The sequence below is a fragment of the Eschrichtius robustus genome, chromosome 18, assembly GCF_028021215.1.
Source record: "Eschrichtius robustus isolate mEscRob2 chromosome 18, mEscRob2.pri, whole genome shotgun sequence".
In the NCBI taxonomy this organism is placed as follows: Eukaryota; Metazoa; Chordata; class Mammalia; order Artiodactyla; family Eschrichtiidae; genus Eschrichtius; species Eschrichtius robustus.
In genome coordinates this window covers 45,561,326-45,577,139 of record NC_090841.1, presented here as the reverse complement: position 1 = coordinate 45,577,139, position 15,814 = coordinate 45,561,326, and the positions used below count along the sequence as shown (strand labels likewise).

Genomic DNA, 15,814 nt, shown 5'->3' with positions numbered 1-15,814 from the left:
AAAATTGTACTCTCTTCACTAAATTTATTTAAATAAGGATTAATATTTTCTTACCCCATGGTTTAAAAGTTAAGTACTATCTTTTTAACAAGTAAATTACATACTTATGTTTCTAAGTTAAACATATTTTAACAAATATGTGAGAAAATATTTATGGGACACCTGAAAAAAGCAAGCAATGTTTTCAATAATTGGAAGTATGTTACACCTCCTTATTTATACTTTTGCAAAATGAAATAACTGTAATTAATGCAAAATTAGATCTTTGCTTTAAACAAATAATCATCTTAGTAATAATAACATATGAATGAATTTTTAAGTCATGCTGTTACATTTTGATTAACACAGTTGAGTATTGTCCTCGGGCAAAATATATATGATGTTGCAATCATTAGCAGTGAAAAATATAAGACTGTTAAAGTAAGTTCAAATAATGAAAAAAGAAATAATTTGCATTAAAATCTCCTGCTCTTCCAGTAAATACATTGCAAGCTAATATCATAAACAGTCATTCATAAAGATCATGTATATTTACTTTCATATTAATTATCTTGTCATTTGAAACTCTCAAATCAATTCCTATTTAATTTAACAGATTATGACCATTAAAGGGCTCTCCATAAGACCTTTAGTTTATGTGATGGCTATATTGTATATATATTTTTAACCTGATGTAGGTCACAACTATCAATTTATTTATGAAATGCCATGTCTGTATAGGTACATTACATTATTATTAAGCATATTTTTAAGTAGGTTAATTTTGAAAGGCTAACAATACTTAAGATGACAAATTAATACATTTTCATCATGAAAAATAATCAAACTTTTGATTTTATCTGTGTTTCAGGTTCTCAGAGAAATTCAAAAATAAATATAGACTTCTCATAAATGGCCCAGAATAATTGATTAGCAACAAGTGAACCAAAACATTTGAATGTAAAACTGTGAACACTAAATACAGGAATTTTGATAGGTAGACTGCCTGTAATAAAGGATGTCAGATGCTGAAAATTAGACTGGCAAGATCAATATTAATAATTTGGACAGTCAAATCTTCAATAGTAAAAAATTAAGGAGTTTTCATGGCTTACTCTCTCACAATGTACAGATATATAATGAAACATGGTTAATCTTTTGAAAGTTTTTTCTCCCTTTAGCCATTATTAAGAGTAAGTGCAGTGGATAGAAATAAATGAGAAAATCTCAAATAGCTAACATCCTCTGAGTTGGAAATAATGTTACTTATAATTTTATGTGCATAGAAACAGTGTGGAAGCATATACAACACACAGTCAATAAAGTTTTTTCCTGGGGAGCAGGGTTCCTGGGCAGGATAAAAGAGGTGTTGGAATTATTTTTAATGTATAAACATATAAAGTCTTCAAATTTCTTAGTATGAACATTTCATGATTAAATAAATACTTAATGAAAATTAAAATGATATGTGATGGGGACTAAACAGATTTGCTCTTTAGACCAAAATACTGGGCATTTCAGGAGGCATCATATTCCATTTTCATTTTTGTGTATGTTTGACAATGAATTTAATTATTTCAAGAATACATTTATTATTTTAATATTCTTTACTGAGCACTAGTATCAAGGAAATAGGTGAGGCTAAAAGTGGGAATTGATGTATTTAGAAACATATTTAGTAGAGTAAAAAGAAATTACTTTAGAAGTAACTTAGATGTTAATACTCAGGAATAGGCAAGTAGTAGTGTTTCTCTCTACTGATGGAAAATTTATTTATAGATATTCTTTGATGGGAGAGGAATAATTCATTTTTCCATTATGTTAAATCCAGCATCCACCTAAATTTCTCAATCAGCTTGTTAGTGTATAACAGTTCTGTATAAACTTCAGGAAAAAAAAATGTCCCAGTGCCTGTTGGTTTCAGTAACTCCAGGCAACTCCCACAGCCCCAGGCATCACCCATGGCACCAGGCTCCAGAAGGGCTCCTATGGACACAGGATGCCAATCCGTCCCTCACCCCAGATTACAAGGGGGTTCCTTGAACCTAGGCTTCTGGCTGGGCCCAACCAAGCCAACTACTAGAGACCCAGGCTTTGACCCATTATAGTGTCAGGCCAGGCCCCATATCCCCACTTTCTCAGTTCACCCCAGTTCCAGGCCTGCCCTTGTGGACCCAAAGTCTTGGTTGGTTCCCATGGATCCAGACTCTCTGCTGTCTCAGCACCAGACTTGCCTTGTCAGAACAAACCCTCAGACTGGCCCCCAAGTTCCCAGTTTACAAGCTGACTCTGGTGGTCTCTGCTCCAGGCTTACCCTAGTGCCAAGCCAGCCACAAGAATAATCTAATACTGTAACATGATGGTGTGTTAATCACTTTAGTATAGAGGTTAGAGGACAAAAGTGTTAAAAATAACAATAACTACAGTAATTTGTTAATGGATACACAGTATAGCAATAGGTAAATTGTGACATCAAAACAAAATATTGGGAGGGGTGGGAGTAAAAGGTCAAAGTTTTTGTATGCAATTGAAATTGTTATCAGCATAAAATAGACTTATTTTCATAGGATGTTTTATGTAAGTCTCATGGTAACCACAAAAGAAAAAAGAAAGGGGAATCAAAGCATAACAGTATAGAAAATTATCTGTTCCCAAAGAAAGATAGCAAAACAGGAAGAAAGGAAGAAGGGACCTGCAAAACAGCCAGAAAACAATAAGATGACATTATAAGTCCTTACCTATCAATAATTACTCTAAATATAATTGGAATAAATTCTTCAATCAAAAGACATAGCATTGGCTGAACAGATTAAAAAATAAGACCCAACTATATTCTGCCTACAAGAGACTCATTTCAGCTTTAAGGACACACATCGTCTCAAAGTGGAGGGATGGAAAAACTTATTCCAAGCAAATGGAAACAAAAAGAGAGCAGAGGTAACTATAGTTATTTCAGAAAAAGTAGACTTTAAGTCAAAAATGGTAACAAGAGACAAACATGGTCATTATATAATATAAAACAATCAATTCATCAATAGGATATAACAATCATAAAAATATTGCTGTAATCATTTCACTATATATGTGTGTATCAAATTCACATGTTATGTGTTAATAATATCTCAATAAAACTGGGTTGGGGAGGAGAAAAGAGAATCTGAAATATTTTGTTTTGCTTTTTTCCCCATCAATTCGACATCATTTTAATATCCTCTTTATACCCACTATGAATATTCAGCAGTCATGAAGCATCTTTCCTTGCATTAATTAAAATAAATGTTTATCAAACGTATTGTAGCATTGGTCTATGCTCTATTGGTGAAGCAAGAGGATTATAAAGTGTGATAGTTTTCCTCATGAAGCTTCCAATTATCTTGAGGAGGAAAAAAGAACCCCTAGGACAATTATGGAAATTATTATACTTGTAAGTAGCTATAACTGAAATTTATAGTTTTGATTCTAAGTGCAAGAGATAATCAAACAAGGAAACAAATAACATATGGCATAGTGTTATGAACATGCTTTTAGAGAAATTGTGTTTGAGTTCAACCTAGTGAAAAAGAACAAGTATACTATTTTAGATAGTAAGAATTGTATGGGGAAAAGAGAAATAAAGAATTTTTGGTTGTGAAAATTATAAGGTACCAGCTTAGTGAAAGTGGAGCAATTTATATTGAAAATACTAGGAAATTAAGCCATAAAAGTAGGACAAAAGTGGTTTTGATAGATAGTGGCTGAAATCCAGTAGAGAAGTTTGTATTTGAAATGATGTGTATAATTAAAAGCTCATGTTGGTTCTTGAAGAGAGGAGTAACATAATCAATTCAATAGTAATAATAAAAATAATAATAATAGTAATAATACTAGTTGACACTCACTGTGTTGACTATGTGCCAAGCCGTGTTTGAAGTGCTTTGTGTATACTGATCCATTTTGTCCTGAAAAGGAAGAAAATTGTTTTACCCATTTTTTTCTTATAGAATACAATATGGAGAAATTAAGGCATTCACCCAAATTATGCATTTAATAAGTGGTGGAAATAAATTCAAACCCAGGTAGTCTGGCTACAGAAGTAATGCATTAACAACTATGATAGACTGCTTGTCATAATTTACAAAGACAGCTCTGAAAAATGGTACAGTTTTAAGATGTACAAAAGATGGGCACAGCAAAAACTAATGATCTAAGAAGCTGTTATAGTTAACCCAGGCATGAAATGAGAACTATATAAACATAGAAAAAGAGATGAACTGAGAAATATTTTGAACAGGGACATAAGTCAGGATCCCTGGACATAGAGCTGGAGACCAGAGTTCAGATATGCAGGATTTATTTAAAGAGTGTTTTCAGAAGAAGAGCAGGATAGGGCAGAGGAAGGAGCAAATCAAGGATGTGGTCTCAGCAGCAGCCTTGTTTTATCTTGAACTCCTGAGATGCTCTGGAGCAAGACTTGTTTCAGAGTTATTCATACCCTGAGAAAAAGGGACAGTATTTTATACCTTGGTTCTATTAGTCATCGTCATTGGGCCCACCCACAGGTTGAGAGTAGGGGGAGGTTGTGGAAGCTGGGGGATGAGATAAGAGGATCAGGAAGCACATGAAGTGAGGCAGCTCCTGTTGGAGCAAGTGCGATTCTACAGAGAAGGGGCAACAGGGAGTGGTTAGGTGCCAAGATCACTGGTGCTGGGGCCATTGGTGTGCCTCATAAAAGGGGTCTGGCCACCAGAACCACAAAGTCCAATAGAAAAGGAAAGATGGATTTTTTGTCATATTTGATATAGGCAACAAAGCAGAAGACATAGTGATGACTTCATAATATCTCCTGTGAAAATTCAATATATTGGTGATGAATCAATTAGAATCGGGAAGTAAAAATAAGAGACCTCACAGGCAAGACTTTGAGTTTAGTTGAAGGTATACTGATATGCTCCTGGGCTATCTGGTCAGCAGTTTCTATAGGCATTTGAGATAAGATGTTAGATTAAAACCACCATAAAATTATAATTAAAAGACCATGCTCAAAGATGATTCTGATAGTGAGTGTTAAGGCAAAAATTTAGAGGCTGAGAAAAAAACCTGGAGGCAATGAAAGGGTCAATAAGTAAGACTAGGAGAAGTCAAAGAATCTGAGGACAGCCTGGGTATAAGAAAGTCTGCACTGCCTTAGCTAAAACGGGATTTAAAGAAGGTGTGGGAAGTCCACAGTGTCAAACTCCACAATAAACTGGAGTAAGACTTAGAAAAGTTTAATAACTTTGAAAGGAAATAAATTTGTAGTGACCTCAATAAGAGATTTTTCCAGAGTGGTTGCACGCATTCACTTATTTATGCAGTTTTCAATCCTGCTTCTCTTGCATTAATAGAAGTTATATATAGGTACCTATAAAGATATAACTTTCTGTTATGCATTGCATCCCTCTTTTAACATCTAATTCAAATGTTGTGTCACTAAATCTAAAGGCAGTATAAACTCTTCTGTACTTCTCTTATTGAGTTAGCAGTATTTTGTATTTTATAGCCAATGGAGAAGATTTCATGTAATTATTTAAGATTGAATCCTATAGGTCTCATAACACTTTCCTCTACATGGATGTAGCCTGGTTCTGAATAAAGCCCTTATATGATTAAAATTAAACTGGTTAACTTTATGTCAATATATTATTTCTTATGCTCTAGAAAAGATACATATATATATATATATATATATATATATACGGTTTATGATAGTTTACTTTCATATTGTACATTGTTATATTCAGTTCTTTTGATAAAACTGATTATTTAACACTGATTTATCTAGTCAGTATGTAATAAATATTTAAAGATACCTGTATCAATTATTTTGTCAAACTTTGAGAATATAAAGCGTTAACATGTTTAGGTACTAACTGTCCATTTAAATGTGTAGCAAACGGGTAATTTTAAATATTTCTAACATGTTACCACCTTAGGCATTAATAGTTAAAATCATGAATCCCATTCTTAAATTCATGAAGTATATACTGAGGGGTTTTTTTCAGTTAAAAAAGGATTGCCTCTCTTTGTTGAAGTTAACATTGAGTATGTCCTCTACTTATGTAGAAATAAAATATATAGCAGATAAAATTGCAAAGTAAATAATGGAAAAATATTGACTTGAAAATTATGAAAACTGTGCCTTGTATTGACCTTTCCTCCTCTTCTTTGCCTTACATTGTTCTTAGAAAGAAAAGTGCATCTAAAGTTTACTATTAAGTTGTTTAGCTTACAGATGTAAGCATCGTATTATTTCTTTTGGTGTGTCTCTGTTATTCGAGAATTTCCTTAAATTCAGGAACAGAAGATGGTCTAGGCTCATCTTATACTTCCTCAGTTCCAGATCTGTGGTCTGTTCTTTTTCCAAGGAACCTTTAAGGTACATACACATGTACATACATGTGCATACACACAAAAAACATAAGTATTTCTATTTTAAAAAATATTATGAATCATAAACTTATACTGATACTTCTAATTTGAATCCACTGTAAATAGAAAGAAGTTTCAGGATTAATTCAAACAACTGTTTAAAACACACCTCTTAACTACAGTTCAGTTTTTTTTTTTTTTTTACAATTCTCTATGTATTTAGAATAAGAACATATTGTCAAGTATTTCACTCATTCATTTAAAAATATATTTCCACTTAGGATTTTAAAGTATATAAAAATCTTCACTGTCATTAAAACAACAATAAATCATCAGAAAATCGAAATACTTACACTTTTTTAAAGCTATCAAATAGCTGTGGCATAAAAAATAAAAATAACTAAAAACTAGAGTAATGCTCCCTTCTTAGCTTCTACTTTTGTTTTGGTGGGGGGGGCACAATGTCCATTTCACAACTGAAATTTACAATATGTGGGAGATAGGCAAGAGAGTGTAATCCATGGTCAAGAGCAAAATCAGTCAATGAAAATCAACCTGGAAACAAGGCCATTAAAGCAACTATGAAAAATAATTTAAAATATCTACAGAAAAAGATGAATATAATAAATAAAGAAAGGGAAAATTAATAGAGATTTGGAAAAATTCAACTCACTAGAAATCATCTGCAATAAAACACAGAGTAAAAGAAAAATTGAGTGTAAAGTGAACTCACTCTACAACCTGTAAGGCACTCTTAATTATTGAAACACATATGTATTTAGAGTCCAAGAAAGAGTTAGAGAGTGAATTGGATGAAAAAATGAGGAATTATTTGCAGATAATTTTCTAATTTGATGAAAAAAATATATCCACCTCTCCAGGAAGCTCAGAAAATGGTAAGAAGAGTAAATACTAAGTAACCACATTTATGTAACTTAAGTAAATAAATAGTAAATCAGGGAAACAATTATAAGAATGAAAATTGATTTCTATTAGAAACAATGGAGTCTTGACCATAATAGAATATTAGTTTTCTAGTTCCAAAAGAAAAAAAAAATCTCAATCTAGAATTCTCTATCAAGTGGAACTAACTTTATATTATCAATGTAGCTAAATAAAGATATTTTCAGGTAAATGAAAGCTGGGAGAGTTTATTGCCATCAGACCTGCACTACAAAAAAATACTAAAGAAGTTTCTTCCTCTTGAAGGGTATTGATACTAGATTGATGCCTGCTTCTAGAGAAATAAATAAAGACCCTCATAAATGGTGAAAAAAAGGTTATATATAAAATAAATTTCTACTTGCACATGTATATTCTTCTTTTAAAAGATTCTTGACTGAGCAAGAAGGAGTAAGAGAAATTATGCTGCTGTAAGGTTCTTACAGTGTTCACAAAGTAGGATAATTTTACTTGATGGTAGACTGTTACTAGTTAAAAATTAATGTTGTAATCTCTAGAAAGAATTAGCAAGCTTCAGTGCAGGGGCCACATCTGGCATGCAGGTAGGTTTTGTATGGACCATGAGTTAAAATTCCTTTTCACATTTTCCATTGACTGAATTTTCTTAAAAGAAAAACGTGATAGGATATGTATGACTCTTAATACATAGAATACTTAATATCTGACTCTTTATAGAAAAAAACACCTTAAAAAATGCAAACATACATGTAAGAAAAAGAGGTAGTTAAAATATAAATGAATGAGATGAACTAAAAGACAATAAAACCAAAAGAATAAATGGAGCAGATAAAAAAAAATATATAAATGAGTAGAATAATAGAATTAAACCTAAACATAATTTTATTAACAATAAACATTAATAAATTTCAGAACATGAATCAAATGGGCTAATTCTTGAGAAATGTGAAATGTAAAAATTGATGAAGAAAAGGAGTATATAAACAAGCCTGTGGCTTATTCAATAATTGAAATCGGATTGCTATGTCACCTTTTCCCAAAATAGCCCAACTAAGATTTTCTTCAAGTAAGCTCTAGAACATCTTTAAGGAAAAATTATTTGCTTTCTTCTGTAAGTTGTTATACAAAATTATAAAGAGTTTAAGTTGCCAGTTCATTTTATGAGGTTAGTATAATCTTGATTAAAGAGGCAACTAAGAAAATACACGAAAAGAAAATAGCAGGTTCATTTCTCTTATGATTTAAATAGAAAAATCCTAAAGATAATTTTGATTCAGAAGAAAGACATTTTATGAATTTTAGCATCTACATGTTTTAATCTGTTTAGCAAAGCTAAAAATTAAAGGGGTCTTCCTGACTTGGTAAAGCTTATACACCAATTGTTTCAGCAAGCATCCTGCTGAAAGGAGACCCTAGATGTGACTCGTTTAGGGTAGAGAATAACACAAATTTTCTCCCCTGACACAGCTGCCATTTAACATAACACTGAGGTCCTGGATGAAGTTTAAAGAAAAGCAAAAGAAAAGGAGTTAAAGAGAATGAACAGGAAGTGGTCAAAATGAGATTGTTTGCAGATGATATAATAATCTACCTAGAGGACAAAGCAGTTGAATGAAAAGGACTAGTAAGATAATTCAGTACCTGTGCCAGATAAAAGATGGATTCATGAAAGTTCCAATTAATGAATTCTAAACCAACAAAAATCAACAAGTAAGTAGAATTTTTTAAAAAGTTACTATACATAATACCCACAAAACTCTAAAGTAAATAAGAATCAAAAAAGAATACACAAGACAATTTTAGAAAAAAAAGTTAAAATTTGAATAAAAAGCAGACAAGATATTCTGAATATGTGGAGAGATATTTTATACTTTTGTATTGGATGACTTTATATAATAAATATACAAACTATCCCCAATTAAATCAGAAATTCAGTGTAGTTTTAATTAAAATTCCACTTAATTTATTTGAAGAGCTTACTTTAAATTTTATATGAAGAATAAAACTCCACTAATAGTTAAATTAAAAAAAAATAAAAAGGGAGGATTTCATTGGTTATAGACTATTTAGAATCATAGTATTACAAAAGTATTGTATTGGCACAAGAATAGGCAAAAAAGCAAAAAAAAAAAAGTCAGCGACAGATCACTGCACATTCAGGACTCAAATTTGCAATATAGTTGGCACTATTAATTCACTGGGACAAATCAAATTCTTTAGTAGTTTCATGAAATATGGATGAGTATATACAGAGAAATAAAATTGGAATCCTATCCAAAAGGATGAAAGACCTAGATGTGAAAGAAAAAAATGTATTAAAAATTATAGAAGAAAATGTAGGACAATTCTCTGTGACCAAAGGTTGGAGCAGAATTTCCTAAATCAGATTTTAAAAATGCAATTCATAAGGCGATAAACAGATAGATGGATAGAGGATACATATACACAGAATGGATGATAGATAGGCAGTTACATAGATAGATGATAGATAGATAGATAGATAGATAGATAGATAGATAGATAGATAGATAGATAGATATAGATAGATAGATAGATAGAGTCTTCTGCACTGCATTCTTGTTGACACCTAACATTCATGGCCTAAATTAGATCCTGTGACTCTTTCAGGCTTGTTCTGAGCTCAGTCTCCGACTATTTTGCTGCCATGTTTACAAGTGATGTTTGCGAAGCCAAGCAAGAAGAGATCAAGATGGAAGGCATAGACCCAAATGCTCTCTGGGACCTTGTCCAATTTGCATATACAGGTATAGTAAAAGAATTATAGCTTCATGTTAATGTCTTGTGAATTTTAGAATTTGAACACAGGTTTTAAAGCTTAAAAACAAACTGTTGACCATGTATCTTTCATTTCTTTTAGTTGAGAAAAATCAGACTACCTTTTCAATTGTCACTGAAATCATCAATGTACATATGTATACATATGCTCTACACTCTTCCACAAAGAATTCAAACTGGTTTATAATAATAGTCAATGGAATGAGCTTGGGAGAGGAGAAGAGAGGTTATTAATTATTAACTATGAATTTGTTTATGGTCAAACTTAGAGCATTAAGAAAGAAAATTTTAATTTTCTTTCTTTTAGGGAATGATGGGTTCAAATAACTTTTTTTTTTCTTGTAATGTGTTTATTTCAATAATAAATCCTTCACAAAATGGACTTGGCAAACTTAGTTAAAAAGGAAAATGAAGATAATTAGAGTTGTGAAAATGGCTATTTTGGAAGCTTTTTCTTCTGATCTACTATGTTCTTTTTTCTGTTGGCCTTTGCACCATATTATATTTAGCACAAATAATTTTGCCAATTTAGCAAACATTTGTTGAATGTTGCTCAATGTGCAAGTACTAGCTGTATCTCTGGAGAATAAACTAGTGAATAAACCATGTCTGCCCTCCAGAAGCTCACAGTCCAAGTGGAGAAAAAAGTTAGACAAGGGATAAATGTGATAGAGTACGACATGCTAAGAGGCAGTTAGAGGGCATAAAACCTGCTATTCAGAGCATTATTATGGCTCACATTCATTTAAAACATTTTAATAACTTTTAAGATTAATAAGAGAAGGGGACATATTATACTAAAATCTTGTGACAGAAGCAAAGGCAAATAGTAATATTTTTTAGAAGTGGCATGTAGTTCATTTTGACTGAACACTTGATCATGGTGTGAAATGAGGAAAGAAAGAGAAGCTAGAGCCTGATTACCAAAGTAGCAGGACCCTAATTTAAGGAGCTGTGTTTTTGCAGCATTTCTGGTTACGGGGAAATGAGAGATGGCATTGTGAAGATCAGCCACTAGAACCAAAATCTGTGGAACTAGTGGGAATCTGTCCTCTTGGAGGATTTAGCTTCTCACAGAGAGGAGTTTGCTACACTAATGTTACACTTAGTAAATGAAACCTCTTTGGAAAGAAAAATGCACATGTTCTGGATGTTTGAATCACAAAGCAGCAATGGAATGGAAAGACTTAGACATTTTCCAGCCTCAGTAATTTTTAAATTATAGTTTGTCAAAGCAAATATTGCATGGACAAAGTTAAACAGGTAAGCAAGTTTTTCTTCAAGTCTGTTGCAATCGGGGAGAGAGACCAGAACTCAGTCTTTACCTAATACTGCTGAAACAAAGGTGGGAGGGGATTTTTAAGTGCTGAGGTAAAAGAGAGAACACAGACCATTGCTGATTGGCTTTACCTAAAGGAAAAGTAAACTTTCTCCTATCTTTTTGACCGAAGGTAGTTTTACAAATTGAAACAAAGTGCCCACTCAAATTATGCTCCCCACCCCCCCCCAAAAACCTGAGAGATAAGAGTGCTATTTCCCTTGAGGCTGGCATTTCAAAGAGATGGCTTCCAGGTCCTTGATGAAAACATTCCTGGGTTGTAAAACTGGCAAGAGGCCAGTTTTTCATTAAAAAATATTTTTTTAATAATTTGCGTCTCAAAGAGGTAGAGAAAGATTTATAATTACAAGTTTTCTAAAGTAAATGCTCTAAGAAAAGGGAGATAAAAGGCCTATAGTCAGGAAGTAGACTGTCTAAATTTTAGTAAAGCTGAGGGGACTTTAAGACCATCTTGTTCAATTTCAATTTGCATGCAACCTGAAATAATAGTATAAAAAATCATTGGCCTCCCAGACAAGAGAGAGAAAACATAACCACATTACTGTTTCCTGGAAAGAGAAGAATCACAAAGCTAACACTTTAGGAATCCTTCTAGCAACGTAAAAGCCTTGATCCAACACTTACAGCCTCCATGGCCTAGCAGCCTTGCATTTCTCAAGTGCAAAACTAGGTCAAAAGACACTTATCGTCATGTAGCAAAAAGTTGGAAGGTGTTTCAAAGCTCCCTGCTGAATGTAATGACCCAGATTTTTCTCTGCTTTGTAGAGGGCAGACCAGATACAAAGCTGCCGTTAAGTTACCACTGCCACTCTGGTCTTTGCTCCCATAACCATTCCTCCCTGGTAGTTGATAAATTTCCAATTGTTAGTTTATAGAAATGTGCTTGATGAGCAAATCATTTACATCATAATATGGGGGGGCTAGCCACAATATAAAGTATGTACCTTGTCTTTTGCTATATACAGTGTAAGAAATTATAACAATAGAAGAGATCAAGTGAACAATGGTATAGCAAGGGAAGAATAGGAAGTATCTCTATGTGTCTATTTAGCTCGCCTGCTAGCTGATCTCTAAGCTTTCCTTTGTAGAAAGCTAAAAATAAATGCATCACAGAAAAGGGGAAAGAATGAATGAACAGTGAGCTCTTTAAAGGGTCATCCAATTGGGAATATTTTCTTGAATTCTGAAGTTTGAGAGGCCTTGGAGAAACTAAGGAGGCTTAACTATGTCAAGAATTGACAGTTAACTACTAGCTGTAGAAGTATTGCACCCAGTAGAGATGGGTAAGAGACTTTGAAATGATTTAAACAGATAAAATTTTCCATGAGATCTGGAAAGTCTTTTAGGTTTGAAAGAACCATATGTAGCTAATTTTTATCTCAGAAATTAAAGAAAATAATGAATGGGTAAAGTAGCTTGGAATAACTTGCTAACAGAGGTAAGCTTCAATGATTATAGAGTTTAATTATCTTTGATTTGAAGAAAGAGGAAGCATTCTTTAAAGACTTCATGAGGTAAAATTTGTACATGTAAGAAGTGGGAGACATTCTCTCTATTTCCCTTTCTTTTTTCCTACTCCATCAAATTAGAATGAGAAAGGATGGGACCAGTGCCCTCGCAGAGTTTCAATAAGAACCAAAGCAAATATTTAGAGAATTTTTTTCTGGTAATTGGGAAGAATGACCTGGGTAAAAAGGGGTGACTTCTGAGTAATAGCTCAAACAAAATTAGAATTTTTTCTAAAGGAAAATATATATAATAATAAACAGTTTAATACTAGCAACATGTAAGGTAGAATAAAGAAAACCAACAAGGTCTTTGTGTTGACAACTTTAAAGAAAACATTCTTGAAAGTATGGAGGGTAAAGATACAATTATAAAAATGATGATTAATTATTACAGTATCAAAACTACTTAAAATAAAAGGTAGTATAAGGTCAATTTTTTTCACACACTATAATAGCTCAGGAATGAAAAGGAAATGAACACTTCCACTGGTGTTAGAAATAATTGTATATCTAACAGGAGAGTTCATACCACTTTTATAAATTCTTGATTAACTTTAATTTCTTCTTTTTAAAACTTTCCATTGGGCTTTCTTTATAGTTTATTTATTAGGAAATCTGAGTGAGATCTTAGTCATTTATACAGAACAAAGGACTATTTAGCAACTGTGTATGTTATAAAATAGTGTCCTTTTACCATTGGTGTCTTAAATTTAAAGTTTGAATACTTAGTTTTAATCCAGAGAATGTGTAATTATAAGATAGTATATCAGTTTTTCAAAATCAAACCATAATTTAATTAAAAAATACGTGAGCACTTGCTGAAGGGTTACACTAGGGATTACAAAATAAAATATAAATTGAAACAGATTAAAATGACATAAACTTTTAAACAAATTTGGTAATGAATAGACTTATTGGAGTGAAACAGCTCTTTACTTTTGTTTTCAAAACTGGTAAGATCTATGTATCAGTATCCACTTAATGGCATTCTAGGCTGTATAGAGTCAAATGGGCTTAAAAGACAGCTTTTTAAACATTTTCCTACATGCAACGATGTTTCAATTCTGTAATTGTACTCATCTAGAATAAAGATCTAGGGAATTATTTGTTTAATCTACAATAAAGCCTGTGGATTGGGATAATGAAGTCAAGGTTGTTCTGGAATTATTCTACAGAACATCTTCAGAAGGATGGAATCAGAGAAGAAAAGAAAAATTATGTTTACATTTTCTCATCATTCAACTTTCAAATTACTTAAAAAGTTAGAGATGTATAGAACTTTAGAAATTCTATCCTGAGCATTATAAATTTTACAAATGAACATTTTCCTATGGCTAAGTATGTGACACAAAGCAGAGGCACCAAAACTACTTTTTCTTGAGAATTACATATTTGCTATCTCAGATAAGCGTTGACAAAATCATCATAACATAAATCAGAACTTTGTTGGTCTCTTTTGAATTAATATGAAGGGACAGATTTTTTTTTTCAATGCTTAAGAGACTCTGAAGTTCTTGATGCAACCCATTCAGTGAGCTAAAGTAACCTGACAAAGATCAGTAGTAAGATGTTGAATCTATTACTAGAGTAAAATGTCAGAGCACAAATTGAATGGTATTATCTCTACTGACTCAATGTCCTTTTGTAGAGTATTAGTTACAGTGGAGTTCCTTGGAGTGGCTTATGACTATCTTGCCCTCATAACACTTTGGGTAGCTTAAATCAACTCCCCTATTCCTAGATAGTGGCTCACTGCAGGTTTGAGTCACACTTTCTCCCAGTCTAATGCTGGTTCTCTGCAGGAGCCAGTGATACCTGACAACCTCAGCACATGAATGCCTGATAGTTCTTGCCGTGTGATTACACTGAATGCCTCTCAAGTTTTACTGCATGCCCACTATGTGCTGGACCCTATGATAGGCTCTGGAAGACAATATGCTGAATTACACACATTCTCTGCCTTCAAGGGACTTTCCAATTTAGGGTCTCAAATAACTAATTTTTGTTATCTTCTTTTGGTATAAACATCCTTTTAGATATACACAGTCTAGTGTTTCCTCATTAGAGAATGTTGTAAAGCCAATTTTGAAGGCTACTATATTGATTGTGTGAATATCAATTCTAGCCAAAAATTGATAATCACATTGTGAAAATGAAAGAGGAAGTTTAATATATTTGAAAAGGATGCTCTGGGATTCGCTGTATTTTAAAGTCGCTTCAGGCTGATAGAAATTTCCTTCCAGTTTATCTCTTACATAGTCCCTATTATCCTGACATACCTGAAAATACACTGTGTTCATTGATGCATAAGGAAATAGAGTTTGAACAAATATGGAAGATGGGATTGCAGGGTTAGTAGCAAAGTGTCAGGTCCTGTGGAGAACTGATAAGGACAAGGTTTAAATAAAGGAAGCTGTCCATCTAGCAGTGGTATTAAAAAGAGGGGTAGAAAATTAAACTGCCAAGTGGCAAAAAAATCATACTGAAGAGTTAACATCCTTTAAAAAAAAAAAAAAAAAGTTTATGTGCCACTGAAGTAAATTAAAGTCTTAGTACATGCTAAGGAATGGTACAATACTTACTGCCAAACATTTGAACGAAATAAATACACACACACATAGGAGCTGAGATATTTAATGTTCTCCTTTAATATTGAAAAGTATACATCCATATGTTCAGCCTGGACTGAATACTCTAAACTCCCTCAGAATTTTTATTGTAATTAAAAGTAAATTATTGTTTTATTTTTATTACTGGTTTAATTCAAGTGGCATGAATATGCAAGCACATTAGCAGAATATTAGTTTTAAACTTAGGGCTTTTACTACATGAGAAAATTCTGTTCTCCATTTAAGAAATTGAGCCTTTAAAGATTGGTTTTACA

The 15,814-nt window shown here is 32.5% G+C and overlaps 1 protein-coding gene across 2 annotated transcripts in view; it reads left to right on the top strand.

Moving 5' to 3' along the window:
• KLHL1 (kelch like family member 1) overlaps window positions 1-15,814 on the top strand; it is a 422,746-nt gene that overhangs the window by 167,162 nt on the left and 239,770 nt on the right. For both annotated transcript variants that reach the window (XM_068526655.1, XM_068526654.1), the window contains one exon: window positions 9,916-10,052. In XM_068526655.1, the coding sequence (XP_068382756.1) occupies window positions 9,916-10,052 (137 nt within the window). The remainder of the gene's footprint in view (window positions 1-9,915; window positions 10,053-15,814) is intronic.